This window comes from Orbicella faveolata, unplaced genomic scaffold (assembly GCF_042242905.1).
Source record: "Orbicella faveolata isolate gen_17 unplaced genomic scaffold, um_ofav_v1 contig_46, whole genome shotgun sequence".
NCBI classification, from domain to species: domain Eukaryota; kingdom Metazoa; phylum Cnidaria; class Anthozoa; order Scleractinia; family Merulinidae; genus Orbicella; species Orbicella faveolata.
The window spans coordinates 13207325-13228176 of NW_028301576.1; the positions used below are offsets into that span (position 1 = coordinate 13207325).

Sequence of the window (20852 nt, forward strand, 5' to 3'; positions counted from 1 at the left end):
GTATTATCTTTCCAGAGGAATCTTAAAATTCAGATTTAATGAATCCAACTAGAAAAGGAAGCCTGAAAAATAGTTATTCGAAAACACCGGGCACGTGCACACAATCTAGCCTCTCCATTCCTCGTTAACTATTTTCGATAACCACAAAAAAGAGAAAAGTAGTCAAGTGGAAACCTTCAAGTTTGCCATTGGCTATTTAAATAGTCCTGAGATAGCTACAACTTAACGTATTGACAAACTAGTTGGATAACTGTCTATCCTCACAACGAAAGCTGTCCACAGGACGTATCTTTGTTTTCTTTCAAACAGGTGGCAAAAACCGAACCATCTTCACCTTAGCAGTTGTATTTACTGTTTCCTAGCCAACTGTCGTTAGCGTTAACGTTTGTGTTTGTTCAAAGAAAACCTATTTTCTTCTATACCACAGTACAGAGCAATAATGTAAATAGAATGGAATATCCAATCCCCCCCTTTTTTTCATCAAAGACTGTGTGTTCATATAAGTAAGAAAAGCCAGTCTTGAAATTATCACAAATGATAATTTGATTTTCTTCACAGTTGTTTCGTAGATATTTTTATGTTTCATTCGTCAAAGGCTGTAGTCTAGAGCAGCTGTACTGATAGTGTTAGTCCCCAGGACAAAAACTCGTTAGATATTATCGGGAAAATAATTTATACTGCATACACTATGCCTTTCTTAATTGATATTTTGTTGCCTTATTCATAATAATAGTAACATAGATAGAGGACGAGTTCTTTTATATAATTTGTATTTGAAGTTGTCGACGTTCGAATTCATTTCTCTAGGAAAACCAGTCACCGTATAATTCCGTCGTTCATCGGTCCAATGCACGCTTGATTCCACTTCGTTATTTCATTTTTTTTACCATACCTTATTTTAATGTCGCCTCATGGTATAAAAAATCAATTGCTAGTATTTTCCGATGGTGATCCGGTTTTGGATATTCCAATAACACGACTGCCATTGTTTATTCTCCTTTAAAACAGTTTATTTCAATCACTCAATGAGTATGTCCTGTCTCTGTTAAACTTTATCTTTTGGCTCTATGACTGAAAATTGTCTCAAAAAAACAGGATATTATAAATTCTACTCATTAAGGTTACCGTATAACTTTAGAGGCTACTCACGTCCAACCAATGTAGCGCGTCCGATTGTGACTCTGGATAACTAAACCCCATATCAAATTAAAGCTTATAGAGCTGGCTATCAAACTTTACCAACAATTTAGAAATACAATGAATTGACGAATTTTTCACGACCTCTAGATGTGAGCGTCTAAATCACCATTTGAAAGCTACAAATCAAAGGAAATTTGTTCGTTTGCCCTAAAAATTTGGGCTTTAGCTGGGTTGACATAGAAACAGTTTCTAAAACCTGTCTTTTATTTCCGACTATTTGTTTTTCGCCGTAACATTAACTGTGATAAAAAGAAAAACGAAGACTAACTCGACAGAATGACCTACAAAATTACCTTACACCTACTGGACTGAAACTCCATTCAGACCTACTGCCTTAACATACACAGGTGTACAGACTGTGCAGTGCTGCACTAGGTTTAAAGTTTCCGGTGTTCTCGTAAAGAACACCGTTCACCGTGCCGAGGTGCGTCATTGTTTAAACAGGAGGGCAGCTGGGATAGAGGAGAGTTCAGACAAGTCGTCTTCTCAAAGAGTGAGCCATACAGCATGTACAGTACAGCAATGAACCATTTTATTGTTTTCATCTGCTTAGTTGCGTTCAGGGAAGCTGCTGGGAGGTAGGGACTTATTTGCGACATTGAAGGAAAGAAGAAATGAAAAAAAGGCTAAAGAAATGACGCATCATTGACGTTTAGCAAAAACACGGAATACTTAAGACTTAAACACAAACATATCTTGAAAGTAACGAACATTTCTTAGAAACTAAGTCAAGGACGAATCTTCTGTTTCGTCGTTCGTAGTCACGAGCCACGCCAAATATGTCGTTCACAATTTTTAGAAGTTTAATTGTTCTTATATAGTTCCTTTTTTAAAACCAAAGAACTGTCATTTTCTGGCCTAACAGTTTAGTTCTAGCTTATATCATTGAGCACAATTATTTTATTCAATTCTGGTAAGTTCAGATTGGCCATGTTATGGAATCAATCTAAAAAATTCTAGTGGCAAGAATTCGATCATTAGAAAAATGGGGTGGGACTCGCAGACATGAATTGCGCGTTCGTACAAGGAGAAGGAATTTGCGCGGGTCCTCCAGGATGCTTCGACGTTCAACATCCATTCAATAACATTTTCAATTTCTTTGTCTTTTATAGCTGAACTTGAATATGAAGACAGTTCTTAAGGGTTAAATATCATATCGGCCTTCAGCTTTGGCTACCGAACATGTTCAATGCTTGTGAGAATGTCTGTTCGGTTATGCTTCAAGCATAAGTGATGCCTAATCATTTAGGGCATTTATAGCAAAATCCACGAAGTGTTTTGAATTCATTTGCCTGCCAAAGCTCACCAATGAGTATACTTCATCCCTTTCTGAAATATGCTTTGTCTTTAAACCTGTTAAACGAAAATGTTTCATGCCCGCGCCACTTTTCATTTTCAGAAGTCCTTTAGCGGTTGACTCGAGCCATGGTTTTAAGGAAAAGCGCTCCCTTCCAACACGCCAGCTTTTGGTTGGCTACTGGGGACAAAATGCTATTGGAACAAGAGTCAGCCGACAATACTGGGAGAAGAACCTGCGCTACTTCTGCAATAATCACAAGTTTGATATCTACTTGGTGGCATTTGTGCACCGGCTTTTCAGGAATAACAGGAACAGAGGTATTGCCATGACATTAAGAGAGGGTTTACGAACGACGTTTACAGCAAACGACAGTAATTAACAAATAAAGAAGCCTCGACTGTGCTCTGCTCTGTTGTAAAGCACGCAGGAAGCGGTAGAGCACGAAGGAAGTGTAGCGGAAAACACAAGACGTAGTCGAGTGTTTTTCGCTACTTCTTGAGTGCTCTACCGCTTTTTAAGTGCTCTACAACAGAACAGAGCACAGTCGAGGCTTCTTTATTTGTTTTATAATAAAGAATCCAAGAATTTTCAAACCAAGCTTTATTTTCCAAACGAGTAAAAGTGGCGTCCGCCTTGCACTGTTCTCTGATAAAGCACGCTAAAATAAGCCAATCACAATCCTTGTTAGATTTGTTCAAATAATTTGATTGGCTAACGAAGCGACAGCTGTCAATCACAAATTGGACTTCTACTAAGCTTTCAGTTTCGAGTAGTTTCGAGCGGCTTTCGAGAGAAAAACGATACCTTCAAAGTTCGCTTTTAGTTAATTTTTAAATACGGACCGAAAGGCAGGCAAAGGTTTATAGTCCAGCCGTATTGTGGCCCATGAAAACGTGCACTTTTCCAGTGGAAATTACGAAACGAGGAGCTCAAAGCTTGCGGATGAAAAGGCGAAATGCCGAGTTAAATTTGAACGGAGCTACAGTTATTTACGGCTTGTAGCCGCTTGCAGCAAGATTGCCCGAACTAGCGTAAAAGTTAGAAAGACTACACTCAGTACACTGCTCCTACCGGTTCTACTCCGAACACAGAAGAGAATATCAGAGCAAGCTTTGCACTGAACACTCGTCGGTTCACTTCGCTGTGATGACCGGAGAACGAGCGTTACTTCACTGCATGTAAGTGTTGTTTGAGCAATTGAGCATTTTATAAAAATAAAGCTTCTCATCATAAACAGAGACAGTTCAATTGTTGTTTTCTGTCATTGCTTTACTTCTTAAGTATAATTTCGTAACAAATATAATGTCTTTTATCAAAGCACTGTTTAGGTTGAGAATCTGTTTATTTCGCTACGTGTTTTGTCGGCGGGAATCCAGCAAAACTTGTTTTTTAGTACAGTTTTAACACTACTGTTGCTAACAATGGTCTCCGTGAGTCATATTTACTGCAGACAAATAGCTCGTTTCCACTGCGTTTGTCTGAGTCACAGGAGATAATTACTTTGGGTCAAATTTGTCAAAATTCCGAAGCAAAAGTTTAAAGCCAACTTACCGTCATCAACCCGTGCTCCGTTCTCTAATAAAGCACGCTGTTTTAGCCAATCAGAGCGCGTGTTATATAGAAACTTTTTTATAGTCACCTCTGATTTTTTTTGTTTTTTTCTCGTCTAAAAAAAATCCAAGACAAAAGTAAAAAATTTACTATTAATTCACAGCGAATACAAATATTTTTTCACTTTAGTGCATAAATGGCTAGATGGTAAAAGTTAATCTTTGCGGTTTGTCACAAACGTCTTTCTTAACTGACCCCTGAAGAAAATAATTATGAGGTAAACTCTACTAGAAATTCGTATGAACAAGTTTTGTAACCATCTAAGCTTCATAGAAACCACTCATCCCGCTGCGAAAAAAAGATTAAAGTAGAAAACATTTAGACCTGATCGTGTTGTGGTGGACGGTTTTGTAAATATGATTCAGAATATGAGTATGAAATGGAACATGCTTTGAAATGTATCCGAAACATTTCGTCGTTTTACACAGAGTTTACATTACGATCGGTTAAAATAAATTTCCACCTAGAGCTTGGCGGCCTAAACGGAATAGTTGAAAGTGAGCGAATCTAAACAGTTTGTTACACCAATCTACAATAAGAATTTCTCTTACACTTGACCAAAGGAGGAGGCTATGTTAGTCTAGATGGGTTCCCTGACATTTAGGTGGCAGCCAGTTTTACCCTGACATCCCCTCCACATTTGGTGCAGACAGTCTTAGATACCTTAAAGGGCTGGAAAGAGAACAATATAAAATAACAATAGCTAATATTAAGCTATATATTTTCATCGCACACTGACCAGACCGAATTCCTGGAATGAATTTTGCCCATCACTGCAGCTACGCACCGGACACCCAGAACCCTGATGCTTTTGAGTGCGCTACTATCGGCGGTGGGATTAGAGACTGTCAGAAGCTTGGTAAGAAAATGTTGATATCTCTTGGCGGGGATACCTGTGATGGCAGCCTTGGGAGTGCGGAAAACGCAAAGAAACTTGCATACTACATATGGAATATGTTCCTTGGAGGAAAGGACATGCAGGATAAAAGGCCATTTTTGTGGTACGGAACAATTTAGGTCATTGTAGATATTCAACTGGTTACAGAAAGCTTATACATATAGAATATCGTTCTTGAAGGTGATTTCTAGTCCGTACTGCGCAGTCTCAGCACCCTAATGTTTCTCGACGGAATGCGAATCGATGTTGTTCGTTGCGAACCACATACCTTATCTTTGAGACCTTTCAAATTCTTTTTTCAACAGCTTCATTGATTTTTACAACTGCGAAGTTGTCTCATCAAGTGATATGAGAAAGAACGAAGCATAAAGTTTCGTCCGCTTCACATCCATGATGGCGGTTGTTTTGAAACCTTAAATTTACTTCATGTAAGTTGTTGCGAAATGTTTACATTTTGGTATGTCTTACATGGAACAAAACAAAAAACGCAAACAAACTCTTAGACTTTCTGGAAAGTCTACCCTGAAATTCATGAGGTCGACTTGTGGCAAGTCTAACAAACTCTAGAGACTGCACAGTACGGACTGGAAATCATATTTAACTATGGTTCGTTACACATTTGAAAGCGAAGATCAACTTGGAATTGAGGGACTGGTGAATTTACAGAAGTGGTTTTTCCGCTATCAATCATTTTTCAAATCTCAGAGCTCAGCTTGATCGATTGAAAAACAGAAAAAAAAATGAAAAATGATAGACTGACAGTTAAAATTTAAATTTCTGAAGCTTTATGTAGCGGTCTCGGTTACTTGTATAAATACCGTTCAGCTCTCAATTTAGCTACATGTCATGCTGTAGTCCGGCGAAACCTAAGAGACAAAAATAAATGACGGAGAAATGTAGAGCAATATTTCATACTAAACAAGATGCATAGTGAGCTTTTTCAATCTTTTTCTATCCTACATCTATCCGCCGACCGGTTAGCTCAGTGGTAGAGCACCGGACTAGCGTGCGGGAGGTCGCAGGTTCAAACCCCGGCCGGACCAAAAAGTGCTGCCTTTGTAATGACATCTGCAAATGGTTAGACTTTCTAGTCTTCTCGGATAAGGACGATAAACCGTAGGTCCCGTCTCACAACTCTTCAAAATTAATTCTGTGGGACGTAAAAGAACCCACACACTAATCGAAAAGAGTAGGGGACGTAGTTCCCGGTGTGGTGGTCTATCTCTCATCTCATGGTTAAATGCTCGGAGATATTAGCTGCATAAGCTACTCTGAAATCCGAGGGTAAATAAAGTGACGTATGTATGTATGTATGTGTGTGTGTGTGTGTGTGTGTGTGTGTATGTATGTATGATGATCCTTTTCCATACATTAAAACGGTACTTTTGTACGGTTGTAGGTTAGTGACTTTCATACTGGTATTATAGTAATAAACATTTGGCTTATTTTGCAACAACCAACAAACATTTTATCCAACCAAATTAACAGGACGAAGCAAGAGGGGTCGGGATATCAAACTTTACACGCTTAAGAGAGCCAAACACTCGCTTCAGGCCTGTACCGGTATCTGTAGTAAATATGATATTTTCCTCTCTACAGGACAGTAATGGACGGTGTCGATCTGGATATCGAGATAGGAAGTCATAAATACTACCCAGACTTTGTTCGTGAGATTAGGCGGCTTATGAATACAGACAAACGTAAACAGTACCTGATCACAGCTGCTCCCCAGTGTCCCTTTCCTGATAAATGGATGGGACCTCAGATACAAGGCTCTGCACTAGAAGGTGTGCATGTAGACTGCTGGCAGTCTGTTTTTCTTTCGAAATTCAGGAGGGGTTCTGAGTCTAGACGCTTTCGTTAGTCTTGAGGGAATAGGACGAGATATGGACATACTGCCCTTGTCTTGCCTTCTTCCCTACTCGGCCACGGCCATACCGCCCTTTAATTTACGCGATGGCTAAGTGACCCTTAGAGAAAAAACCGGCTGTTACCAGACTGGTTTGTATGTAGTCAATCGTTCAATCCATTTATGCATTCATTCAGCCATTCATCCATCCGTCTTTCCGTCTGTCCGTTTGTCATTCCAACAACCAACCAACCGACCGACCAGTCGTTTGTTTCATTGACTGCTATATCGATCACTCGGTCAAACATTAGATCAAGAGACCGATCGGTCAATCAAACAATCAATCAATCAATCAGTCAATCAATCGATCAATCAATGGATCTATCGATCCATCGAGGCAATGCATCCCTCGGACTGTCAACGTATACTTATAAGAAATATTTTGGGGGTTAACTGAATACTGACAAATTGCCTGCTTACAACCCACAAAGGGATGAAAACAATGAACACGGAAGCTACACTATGGAAATGTTTTGAAAGGATCAAGAGGCTATCTCCCCGACGATTTGCTCCGAAAAGATAATATAATGTTCAAATCATTGGCAGTTAAAACGTGAAACGTTAAATTGGCTTTACTAGAATGGTAGGAACGAGGAATGAAAGAAGAAATAAGGTACCAGGCTGTAATGACGTTGCTGTTTTTGTGTTCATGTTTGACAGAATATGGCAACGAATTTGACTACTTGTTTATTCAGTTCTACAACAACTACTGCTATCCTGGAGATCAATATTTTCTCCCTGTGATGGACACTTGGTTAAAGTGGGCACGGGGTATTCCCAATGGCCCTCTTGTTGTCCTTGGTGTACCAGCAGGACCCGAGGCTGCTGGGAAGCCGCATTACTACTTCCCGCCTGATAAACTGGCTGCCGTCTACAAGGTATTATTCATTGATTAAAATCAAATCTCCTATGGTTACCTGTGAAACCGTCATTTGCATTGTTGAGGAAAGCCCATAGGGTAAGTAACAATGGACCTCATATGTTGGCAAAATGAGAAATCCCGCAATTCACACACTGCGAGTGGACATTTTCTGACGTAACAGTGGTTTGTAGAAACTCCTAAAAACAGAACATTTCACCTCGTTATTGATATTGATCTTGACCAATTTTTCTGTCTTTGTAGCAAATCCGTGACAAACCTGGAGTTGGTGGACTTATGTTCTGGGATTGTTCCTGGGTGCAAAACAACAACGTCAACGGCAAAAACTATGGCACGTATGCATTTGAGCTTCTGCAGGGAATTACGATTCCACCCTCGCAGGTGCCAACCACGCATGCCCCTCCAACGAAACCGCAGACAACGTGTACGGCAACCCAGTCAACAACAACGGGAAAGCCGACGGCGCCCCAAACTACGAAGCCACCGACCCAAAGTCCTGTTACTACAACAAAGCCCCCTACTGGTGAGCTTGGTATTATCTTGCCTTTACATCTCCAGATTTTACCCTTTTGTCGCTTTATTTGTTTTGAGATATTTTAATCTCAACCAGTCCCCTTTTGCGATCGGGTGCACTGTTGTACTCGATGCCATTTTGTGACAATAAGTTTAAAGTGGAATCTAGGAACAAAATTTGTGAATTTTAGCATAAAAATCTTTGGCAAAATTCGACAATATTGAAAGCAGTCTTTTTAGAAGCGCAACGGGCCAAGTTCTAAGCGCGCCCCGAGAAACTATAAGTCGAAAAATATCCTCTCAACATGGATCAGCTATTAATTCCGATCGCAAAAACGAACCTGAATGAGTAATGTTGGTTTGTGTTATTTAGGTCCAGTAGACTGTTCAGTGGATGGGTATTATCCTGATCCTGTAAACTGCTCCAAGTTCATCGTTTGCTCAGCTGGTCTTGCCTATCACAAGAGCTGCCCACCAGGCTTGAAATATAACAAAGCTAAAAGTCTTTGTGATTGGCCCCAAAATGTGCAGTGTTGAGACGAAATAAAACCAATGTGACGTGATGATGTAGTTCTTGTATTGCCAGTCTCTATTTCTTTTTAATACTGCTTGCACTGATGGCCATTCGTTTTAATATCTCGTGCTGTTACCTTTGAAAGAGATAAAAACAAAAGCAGTTTTATTCCGGACCGTGAAGATTGAGGATTGCCACGTGAGCTTCAAAGCCTCTAGGAGAGCACCTGGTCCGTGAAACAAGAATTACAAGGACGCAACTAGTTTGACTCTATTGGTAACAGACCAAATAAAATTAGCTTTTTCTCCGTTATTATCGATAATATGTGAATAATTTTGACGGGAATGATGCATTTCTTAGTCCATTGGTCCCTTAGAATATCAGATGCGTTTTATTTGCAGTAAGTAAGTAAGGTCTTTGTTTACCGAGGGTACGTAGCACGAAATAAGATAAAAAAAACTGATAAGCAAGTGACTTTCCTACCATTAAATACAAGATAAGAAATAAAACAGATTTACTAGCAAAATTTAGTGACAAAATCAGAAGTTTTTTTTCTAAAATATTGAGTAAAAATATACTTAACAGCCAAAAGTATTTAAATTGCACAATGTCCGTATGTTAATTTCAAATACCACTCCCCAAAAATGACGTTAGTTCAGTTGATGCAAATTTGAGAATAAAGTCCGTACACTTCAATTTTTTACCGTTTTTTCTAAGCAATTATTACTACATTCTGTGAAGACACAATAGCAGAAAGTATCCAATCCTGATCACGCTTTTATTGGACTCTGATGGTTATAAAATAACCACTTGGCAACGATACTTATCTTATTTCTGTCTTTCGACGTACAAATACACGTTTGGATATAAATACACGGTGTTCAGGGAAGAATTCTACAATGATGGACAAAGCTTGAGGGATACATTTTTACGTAATATAATAAAAACGAGGCTCCGTGTATAATCAAATATCCAAACACCGAGGAAAATGCTTAAAACACGACGTACATGATGATGAACTTTTCGATTTGATGAAATACTGTGTCTAGTGTTTGATAAATCTTTTCGTTCGAAAATGGGTGCAACCTGTATCCTAATTTCAATCTCGGATCTTTTAAACTATGGCCGCGGTTATGATTTCCTTTACTCAAACTTGATGAATTCAAAAGTTTGAATATTCCACTTTTTAACCCACTCTCTTTAAAATCTATAGATTTAGAAATTCAGCAGTTTTCGTTACCATAAAATGCTCGCTTTTTATACATTGTCTATCATTTTCATTTGTGTGTTACACCTATAGCTTGCCGCTACACGTATTTACACAGCCGCCTGAGGTTTGTTACTCTCCTTTTAAGTACGTATATGATCTTCACCTTATGTGGATGCTGCCTGTCGGAAATAAACTCTGTCTAAGACTTGTTTGTCGCTCTTTCCTTGACCATCCCTCCTAGTATACGTAGATTTTGCTGGCGAACAGTTCTCTATGCCATTGAAGAAGTTTTTTTGTTTCGGATACAAAACCAAAATAAATATAATATTTCTAATATGCTGCTAAATCGACCGAGGATTAAAAGGCAAAGCAAATTAAACCTTTTATATCTTCAGTCGACTTGGCTACTTTGCCTGAACTAAAGAAACGATAACAAACAAGCATATTGGAAAGGGATTTGGGTATCCCACTTTCCCACTGTTCAAACGACTTTAGTAGTCTTGTCTACTTTATTTGCATTTTTTATAGATGTCTGCGAAGAAAAAAACTGCTTTGATAGCAAAATCTAATAGGAGGGATGGTCAAGGAAAGAAAGAGAAATAAACATGTTCCCAAGACTTTCTCTATATCCAAAGATTAGCTTTGTCTATACGTTATTTATATTTACTTTGGTTTTGTATCCGAAACAAAAAAACTTCTTCAATGGCATAGAGAACTGTTCGCCGGCAAAATCTACGTATACTAGGAGGAATGGTCAAGGAAAGAGCGACAAACAAGTCAAAGACAGAGTTTATTTCCGACAGGCAACATACACAGAGGTCGGTCACAGCTTGAGACCTGCATATTGCGTGACGGCCGTTCGTTCGTATGTTAATTTTAAACGCCGCACTATCGGAGCTTTAGAAAGCGCCTTTCTCGTTTAAAATAACGTGCATTTCAAGGGTTATCGATAGGCACCAAGCGCATGTTCATACAAGGATCTTTGGCGCGTGAATTCGGTTTTGTATATCGTTTTATAAAATGTTCGAGTAATTGCGCGCGCTGTGATTGGTCAGTTCGAGTTCATTATAGCTCCATAAAGCACTCTGCTTACGTCACGCGCGTACATTATAACTCAACATATGCACGCAAGCTACGTCACGAAAATTTTGCCCTGGACAAAATTTGAGAATCAGCTAGTCCGTCCGCCATTATGGCTGAAGAATTTCCACGGTTTCAACTCGGGTTCGAATTCCTGAACGCCGAGAAAAGTAGCTGCGTTAAGGAGTCTCAAAATGAGGCACCTGTTCCAAAGAAAAAACGGTTTGCAGAACTGACAGAAGCGGAGAGAAACCGGCTTTTGGTGGAAACGCAAGCAAAGTCTACGAAGAGCTCGACAAATTGGGCAGTAAACGCTTTCAAAGGTATGAATTTACGTAAACATGACTATAATCCAATACACATCTCAAACACTAAAACTTAAAACCTGTTTTAATTTAAAAGGCAGAATGACGAAAAAAGCATATTACAATGCTTCCTAAATAATGAGTTATACTGGCTTATCTACATCTTTGTCAACAAAAAGCAACATTTCACTTGTTTATACAATTAAATGTTTTCTAGCAGCTGTTGCGTATATCATTTAACAGTTAACCACTCGAAATACGCTTGCAACACTTAAAGGCTGAGTTGGAAAAAATGTTTTCTTTTCCTAGAATGGGGTGCACAAAAAGTTCCTGTGCTGCCAAACTAGAGGAAATGAGCGACGAACAACTTGACAACAGTCTGTCACAGTTTTATACAGAAGCACGAAGCAAAACGGGTGAAGAGTACAGCAAGTCGTCCTTAATTACGTTCAGAAATGCAACAGAGAGGCATTTGAACAACCCACCTTATAACAGAAGTTTCAAGCTAAATTCTTCAACGTTTTCAAATTCCAACCGTATGCTGAACGCCAAAATTAAGAGCCTGAAACAGCAAGGGAAGGAAAATGTGCAGCACAAAGAGGCCATGCCAGTTGACGACTTGCAGAAATTGAAAGCTGGTCCAGTATTAAGCCTTGCAAATCCATGGTCTTTGCTGAGAAACGTGTGGTTCCGTGTTGTTCTCTACTGGTGTAGAAGAGGTCGTGAAGGGCAGAGAAATTTGAAGCCGACAAGTTTTGCATTTGAAGTAGACGAGCAAGGCAAGCGCTACGTTACTATGACCCACGACGAGACCACCAAAAACCATCCCGGTGGACTTCAAGACCGATCCAGCTTTGAGAAGACGGCTCGTATGTACGAAACAGAGAGTGAGAACGACGGCTACCGAGCGCTGAGCTTGTATATCTCCAAGCTGAATCCGAAATGCGAAGCCTTATTTCAGCAACCTCGACGCGACTGGAATGAATCCGCCATCACATCCGAAATCTGGTACGAAAACCGCCCGCTTGGTGTCAACACTCTTAGAAACATGATGAAAGAAATAAGTACAAAGGCCAAGCTTTCCAAAGTTTACACAAATCACTGTGTTCGGGCGACAGCGATAACCTTGTGGTCTCAAGCCGGTTTGTCAGATCGCCACATCTGCCACATTTCGGGACACAGAAACCCGAATAGTCTCCAGCATTACAATTCTCGTCCGTCGTCTATCCAGCTCAGGAAATGTAGTGATGTCTTGTCTACTGCTCTACAAGGGGCCGACCAGACAAAACAGAAATCTCCACAATGCGATGAGCCTTTTAGTCAGCCAAAAGCAGCAGAAGTATCAGGCAGAGTGGTCGAAACGCACAGCCGATCATCCACCACAACGATCCACAGCGAAATGCTTGGCGGCATGTTCAATTCTTGCACAATCGGTTCAATGCAGATCAATCTTTATCCTCCTCAGAGCAAAAGTCAGTGAACTGGGGAACTGCTTCAGCTTTCGAAGATTCTTTTTGCTGTAATAATTTCTTTAGAACCGTTCTGACTTTTTTTAGAAAACGTTTGTTTCTTGCCACAAAGGGAACGGTTTTACTTTTCATTCAGCATTTAAGCCAATAAAAAGAAAGCATGTACATGTAAGGAGAATACTTATTTTGATTAATTAAAATTCGCAATCCTTTTCTTGTTTAATATGTCTTTATGTTAATGTGGTGGTTTACATTTTATAAAAGAAATAAAAAAACTTGCCCCTCGTGCATTGTTGAGTTATATAAGCACTTGGGAATTTTTAAGAACACTCGAGAAGTGCGAGAAGCACTCGGCTGCGCCTCGTGCTTCTCTATGCACTTCTCTCGTGTTCTTAAAAATTCCCGCGTGCTTATATAACTCAACAATGCACTCGGGCGCGTTTTTTATTTCTATAATAACTGCCGACTCGGATCAGACAGTCTGTTATGAATTGCGACTATTTCCAGAGACATATTGTGTTTATATCAAGCTAAAGAACGCTTTAATTTATTGATACAAAGCTTCATAAGAAGATAATTGAGTTTTGAACAGAATTGTGGATGATTTCAGTTGCATCAGTTTTATACTTTCAGTGTTTTGGGTACCCAAAATACTTGGGATTTGTGACAGCGTTCGGCGTAGTTCGGGGGGAGGGACGGGAATTTTGTAGTATGATGATATTTGAATGTCCGGGAACTTTCAAAACCTTTGTCATAAAAGAAGGTATGTTATTAAATCACTATGCATGATAGAAGTTGAATAATTATTATTGCTGAACAAAAATAATTGTGGTTGAAGTTGAACAAATAACGTTATTGAATGAAAATGATTTTGGTAGAAGCTGAATAATTATTTTGTTGAATGAAAATCATTTGCTTTGAAGTTGAACAAATATTGTTGTTGAATAAGATTATTTTTGGTTGAAGCTGAACAAATATTTTTGTTGAATGCGTGCGTATTGTTGAATATAAATATAAAATGTTGAATCTAAATATATGTTGTTGAACATAAATATAAGTTGTTGAATATGAAGGTACAAGTTGTTGAATTTTGCAACATTTGGCTAACCATAAATGAGTGTGTCCTGTCTCTGTCATTAAGGTTACCGTATAACTTTAGAGGTTACTCACGTCCAACCAATGTAGCGCGTCCGATTGTGACTCTGGATAACTAAACCCCATATCAAATTAAAGCTTATAGAGCTGGCTATCAAACTTTACCAATAATTTAGAAATAAAATGAATTGTCGAATTTTTCACGACCTCTAAATGTGAGCGTCTAAATCACCATTTGAAAACTACAAATCAAAGGGAATTTGTTCGTTTACCCTAAAACTTTGGACAGTAGCTAGGTTTACATAGAAAAAATTACTAAAACCTGTCTCTTATTTCCGAATATTTGTTTTTCGCGGTAACATTAGCTGTGATAAAAAGAAAAACGAAGACAAACTCGACAGAATGACCTATAAAATTACCTTATACCTACTGGACTGAAACTCCATTCAGACCTACTGCCTTAACATACACAGGTGTACAGACTGTGCAATGCTGCACTAGGTTTGAAGTTTCCGGTGTTCTCGTAAAGAACACCGTTCACCGTGCCGAGGTGCGTCATTGTTTAAACAGCAGACCAGCTGGGATCGAGAAGAGTTCAGACAAGTCTTCTTCTCAAAGAGTGAGCCATACGGCATGCACAGTACAGCAATGAACCATTTTATTGTTTTCATCTGTTTAGTTGCATTCAGGGAAGCTGCTGGGAGGTAGGGACTTATTTGCGGCATTGAAGAAAATAAGAAATGAAAAAAAGGCTAAAGAAATGACGCATCATTGGCGTTTAGCAAAAACACAGAATGCTTAAACACAAATATATCATAAAATTAACGAACATTTCTTAGAAACTAAGTGAAGGACGAATCTTCTCAATACGACGAGTATTTCGTTGTTCGTAGTCACAAGCCACGCCAAATATGTCGTTCAAAATTTTTAGAAGTTTAGTTGTTCTTATATAGCTCCTTTATTAACACCAAAGGACGCTCACTTTCTGGCCTAACAGTTTAGTTCTAGCTTATATAATTGAGCACAATTATTTTGTTCAATTCTGTTAAGTTCAGATTGGCCATGTTATGGAATCAATCGAAAAAATTCTTGTGGCAAGAATTCGATCATTAGAAAAATGGTGTGGAACTCGCAGACATGAATTGCGCGTTCGTACAAGGACAAGGAATTTGTGCGGCTCCTCCAGGATGCTTCGACGTTCAACATCCGTTCGATAACATTTTCAATGTCTTTGTCTTTTATAACTGAACTTGAATATCAAGACAGTTTTTAAGGGTTAAATATCGGCCTTCAGCTTTGACTACCAAGCATGTCCAATGCTTCGGAGAATGTCTGTTCGTTTATGCTTTAGGCATAAGTGACGCCTAATCGTTTAAGGCGTTTATAGCAAAATCCACTAAGTGTTTTCACTTGCCTGCCAAAGCTCACTAATGAGTATACTTCACCCCTTTCTGAAATATTCTTTGTCTTTAAACGTGTCAGTTAAACGAAAATGTTTCATGTCTACGCCACTTTTGATTTTCAGAAGTCCTTTAGCGGCTGACTCAAGTCATGGTTTTAAGGAAAAGCGCTCCCTTCCAGCACGCCAGCTTTTGGTTGGCTACTGGGGACAAAATACTATTGGAACAAGAGTCAGCCGACAATACTGGGAGAAGGACCTGCGCTACTTCTGCAATAATCACAAGTTTGATATCTACTTGGTGGCATTTGTACATCGGCTTTTCAGGAATAACAGGAACAGAGGTATTGCTATGATATCAAGAGAGGGTTTAAGAACGACATTTACAGCAAACGGCAGTAATCACCTCTGATTTTTTTTTTCGTCTAACAAAAAATCCAAGACAAAAGTAAAAAAAAACTTTCCTATTAATTCACAGCGAATACAAACATTCTCATTTTACTGCAGAAATGGCTAGACGGTAAAAGTTAATCTTTGCGATTTGTCACAAACGTCTTTCTTAACTGACCCCTGAAGAAAATAATTATGAGTTTAACTCTACTAGAAATTCGTATGAACAAGTTTTGTAACCATCTAAGCTTCAAAGAAGCCACTCAGCCCGCTGTGAAAAAGATCAAAGTAGAAAACATTTAGAACTGATCGTGTTGCGGTGGACGGTTTTGTAAATATGATTCAGAGTATGAGTATGAAATGGAACGCGCTTTGAAATGTATCCGAAACATTTCGTCGGTTTACACAGAGTTTACATTAGGGTCGGTTAAAATAAATTTCCACCTAGAGCTTGGCGGCCTAAACGGAATAGCTGAAAGTGAGCGAATCTAAACAGTTTGTTACACCAATCTACAATAAGAATTTCACTTACACTTGACCAAAGGAGGAGGCTATGTTAGTCTAGATGGGTTCCCTGACACTTAGGTGGCAGCCAGTTTTACCCTGACATCCCCTCCACATTTGGTGCAGACAGTCTTAGATACCTTAAAGGGCTGGAAAGAGAACAATGTAAAATAACAATAGCTAATATTAAGCTATATATTTTCATCGCACACTGACCAGACCGAATTCCTGGAATGAATTTTGCCCATCACTGCAGCTACGCACCGGACACCCAGAACCCTGACGTTTTTGAGTGCGCTACTATCGGCGGTGGGATCAGAGATTGTCAGAAGCTTGGTAAGAAAATGTTGATATCTCTTGGCGGGGATACCTGTGATGGCAGCCTGGAAAGTGCAGAAAACGCAAAGAAACTTGCATACTACATATGGAATATGTTCCTTGGAGGAAAGGACATGCAGGATAAAAGGCCATTTTTGTGGTACGGAACAATTTAGGTCATTGTAGAAACTCAACTGGTTACAGATAGCGTATACGTATAGAATATCGTTCTTGAAGATGATTTCTAGTCCGTACTGCGCAGTCTCGGCACCCTAATGTTTCTCGACGGAATGCGAATCGATGTTGTTCGTTGCGAACCACATACCTTATCTTTGAGACCTTTCAAATTCTTTTTTCAACAGCTTCATTGATTTTTACAACTGCGAAGTTGTCTCATCAAGTGATATGAGAAAGAACGAAGCATTAAGTCTCGACCGCTTCACATCCATGATGGCGGTTGTGTTGAAACCTTGAATTTACTTCTTGTAAGTTGTTGCGAAATGTTTACATTTTGGTATGTCTTACATGCAACAAAACAAAAAACGCAAACAAACTCTTGGACTTGCTGAAAAGTCTACCCTGAAATTCATGAGGTCGACTTGTGGCAAGTCTAACAAACTTTAGAGACTGCACAGTACGGACTGGAAATCATCTTTAACTATGGTTCGTTACACATTTGAAAGCGAAGATCAACTTGGATTTGAGGGACTGATGAAGGTAGAGAATTGGTTTTTCCGCTATCAATCATTTTCAGTTTTCAAATCTCAGAGCTCAGCTTGATCGATTGAAAAACAAAAAAAAGAATGAAAAATGTTATTTCAGCGACTGACAGTTAAAATCCAAATTTCTGAAGCTTTAGCAGTCTCGGTTACTTGTATAAATCCCGTTCAGTTCTTAATTTAGCTACATGTCATGCTGTAGTCCGGCGAAACCTAAGAGACAAAAATAAATGACGGAAAAAATGTAGAGCAATATTACATACTAAAAAAGATGCATAGTGAGCTTTTTTAATGTTTTTCTATCGTTCATGACACGATGATGCTTTACCATACATTAAAACGGTACTTTTGTACGGTTGTAGGTTGGTGACTTTTGTACTGGTATTATAGTAATAAACATTTGGCTTATTTTGCAACAACCAACAAACATTTTATCCAACCAAATTAACAAGACGAAGCAAGAGGGGTCGGGATATCAAACGTTACACGCTTAAGAGAGCCAAACACTCGCGTCAGGCCTGTACCGGTATCTGTAGTAAATATGATATTTTCCTCTCTACAGGACAGTAATGGACGGTGTCGATCTGGATATCGAGATAGGAAGTCATAAATACTACCCAGACTTTGTTCGTGAGATGAGGCGGCTTATGAATACAGACAAAAGTAAACAGTACCTGATCGCAGCTGCTCCCCAGTGTCCCTTTCCTGATAAATGGATGGGACCTCAGATACAAGGCTCTGCACTAGAAGGTGTGTATGTAGATTGCTGGCAGTCTGTTTTTCTCTCGAAATTTAGGAGTGGTTACGAGGCCAGACGCTTTCGTTAGTCTTGAGGGAATGAGACGAGATATGGACGTACTGCCCTTGTCTCGCCTTCTTCCCTACTCGGCCACGGCCATACCGCCCTTTAATTTACGCGATGGCTAAGTGACCCTTTGAGAAAAAACCGGCTGTCACCACGCTGGTTTGTATGCAGTCAATCGTTCAATCCATTCATGCATTCATTCAGCCATTCATACATCCGTCTTTCCGTCTGTCCGTTCGTCATTCCAACAACCAACTAACCAACCGACCGGTCGTTTGTTTCATTGACTGCTATATCGATCACTCGGACAAACATTAGATCAATAGATCGATCGGTCAATTAATCAGTCAATCAATCAATGGATCTATCGATCCATCGATCCCATAAATGCATCCCTCGGACTGTCAACGTATTCTTATAAGAAATATTTTGGGGTTAACTGAATACTGACAAATTGCCTGCTTACAACCCACAAAGGGATGAAAACAATGAACACGGAAGCTAAAACTATTGAAATGTTTTGAAAGGATCAAGAGGCTATCTCCCCGACGATTTGCTCCGAAAAGATAATATAATGTTCAAATCATTGGCAGTTGAAACGTGAAACGTTAAATTGGCTTTACTAGAATGGTAGGAACGTTAACGAGGAATGAAAAAAGAAACAAGATACCAGGCAGTAATGATGTTGCTGTTTTTGTGTTCATGTTTCGCAGAATATGACAACGAATTTGACTACTTGTTTATTCACTTCTACAACAACTACTGCTATCCTGGAGATCAATATTTTCTCCCTGTGATGGACACTTGGTTGAAGTGGGCACGGGGTATTCCCAATGGCCCTCTTATTGTCCTTGGTCTGCCAGCAGGACCCGAGGCTGCTGGGAAGCCGCATTACTACTTCCCGCCAGATAAACTGGCTGCCGTCTACAAGGTATTTTGATTGATTAAAATCAAATCTCCTATGGTTACCTGTGAAACAGTCATTTGCATTGTTAAGGCTAGCCCATAGGGTAAGTAACAATGGACCTCATATGTTGGCAAAATGAGAAATCCCGCAATTCACACACTGCGAGTGGACATTTTCTGACGTAACAGTGGTTTGTAGAAACTCCTAAAAACAGAATATTTCACCTCGTTATTGATATTGATCTTAACCAATTTTTCTGTCTCTGTAGCAAATCCGTGACAAACCCGGCGTTGGTGGACTTATGTTCTGGGATTGTTCCTGGGTGCAAAACAACAACGTCAACGGCAAAAACTATGGCACGTATGCATTTGAGCTTCTGCAGGGAATTACGATTCCACCCTCGCAGGTGCCAACCAGGCATGCTCCTCCAACGAAACCGCAGACAACGTGTACGGCAACCCAGTCAACAACAACGGGAAAGCCGACGGCGCCCCAAACTACGAAGCCACCGACCCAAAGTCCTGTTACTACAACAAAGCCCCCTACTGGTGAGCTTGGTATTATCTTGCCTTTACATCTCCAGATTTTACCCTTTTGTCGCTTTATTTGTTTTGAGATATTTTAATCTCAACCAGTCCCCTTTTGCGATAGGGTGCACTGGTGCACTCGAGGCCATTTTGTGAGAATAAGTTTAAAGTGGAATCTAGGAACAAAATTTGTGAATTTTAGCATAAAAATCTTTGGCAAAATTCAACAATATTGAAAGCAGTCTTTTTAGAAGCGCAACGGGCCAAGTTCTAAGCGCGCCCCGAGAAACTATTACGCTTTTCTTGTTTTTGTCCCAACTTCTCTTGTGTTCTATAAGTCGAAAACTATCCTCTAAACATGGATCAGCTATTAATTCCGATCGGAGAAACGAACCTGAATAAGTAATGTTGGTTTGTGTTATTTAGGTCCAGTAGACTGTTCAGTGGATGGGTATTATCCTGATCCTGTAAACTGCTCCAAGTTCATCGTTTGCTCAGCTGGTCTTGCCTATCACAAGAGCTGCCCACCAGGCTTGAAATATAACAAGGCTAAAAGTCTCTGTGACTGACCCCAAAATGTGCAGTGTTGAGACGAAATAAAACCAATGTGACGTAATGATGTAGTTATTGTATTGCCAGTCTCTATTTCTTTTTAATACTGCTTGTACTGATGGCCATTCGTTTTAATATCTCGTGCTGTTACCTTTGAAAGAGATAAAAACAAAAGCAGTTTTATTCCAGACCGTGAAGATTGAGGATTGCCGCGTGAGCTTCAAAGCCTCTAAGAGAGCACCTGGTCCGAGAAACATGAATTACAGAGACGCAACTATTTTGACTCTATTGGTAAAAGACCAAATAAAATTAGCTTTTTCTCCGTTATTATCGATAATATGTGAACAATTTTGACGGGAATGATGCATTTCTTAGTCCATTGGCCCCTTAGAATATCAGAGACGTTTTATTTGCAGTAAGTAAGTAAGGTCTTTGTTTTACCGAGGGTACGTAGCACGAAATAAGATAAAAACACTGATAAGCAAGTGACTTTCCTACCATTAAATACAAGATAAGAAATAAAACAGATGTACTAGCAAAATTTAGTGACAAAATCAGAAGTTTTTTTCTAAAACATTGAGTAAAAGTATACTTAGGAGCCAAAAGTATTTAAATTGCACAATGTCCGTATGTTAATTTCAAATGCCACTCCCCAAAAATGACGTTAGTTCAGTTGATGCAAATTTGAGAATAAAGTCCGTACACTTCAATCTATTACCGTTTTTTCTAAGCAATTATTACTACATT

The 20852-nt window shown here is 39.4% G+C and overlaps 2 protein-coding genes and 1 pseudogene across 3 annotated transcripts; all 3 read left to right on the forward strand.

Annotated features, from left to right (window-relative positions):
* Positions 1 to 1594: 1594 nt before the first annotated feature.
* Positions 1595 to 8874, forward strand: LOC110041295 (uncharacterized). The gene is made up of 7 exons (XM_089278790.1): positions 1595 to 1778; positions 2600 to 2817; positions 4854 to 5112; positions 6609 to 6796; positions 7579 to 7796; positions 8042 to 8321; positions 8685 to 8874. Exons 1-7 carry the CDS (start codon positions 1708 to 1710, stop codon positions 8846 to 8848), a joined length of 1398 nt encoding a protein of 465 aa, XP_089134916.1. The 5' UTR covers positions 1595 to 1707; the 3' UTR covers positions 8849 to 8874.
* Positions 8875 to 11766: 2892 nt separating this feature from the next.
* Positions 11767 to 13112, forward strand: LOC149098490 (uncharacterized). The gene has a single exon (XM_089278517.1). The coding sequence runs from the start codon at positions 11773 to 11775 to the stop codon at positions 12898 to 12900; it is 1128 nt and encodes a 375-aa protein (XP_089134643.1). The 5' UTR covers positions 11767 to 11772; the 3' UTR covers positions 12901 to 13112.
* Positions 13113 to 15483: 2371 nt separating this feature from the next.
* LOC149098491 (uncharacterized) lies at positions 15484 to 20143 on the forward strand (annotated as a pseudogene). Its single transcript, XR_016203426.1, has 6 exons — positions 15484 to 15727; positions 16497 to 16755; positions 17877 to 18064; positions 18833 to 19050; positions 19295 to 19574; positions 19980 to 20143. The product of XR_016203426.1 is annotated as an uncharacterized LOC149098491 (transcript).
* Positions 20144 to 20852: the final 709 nt, after the last annotated feature.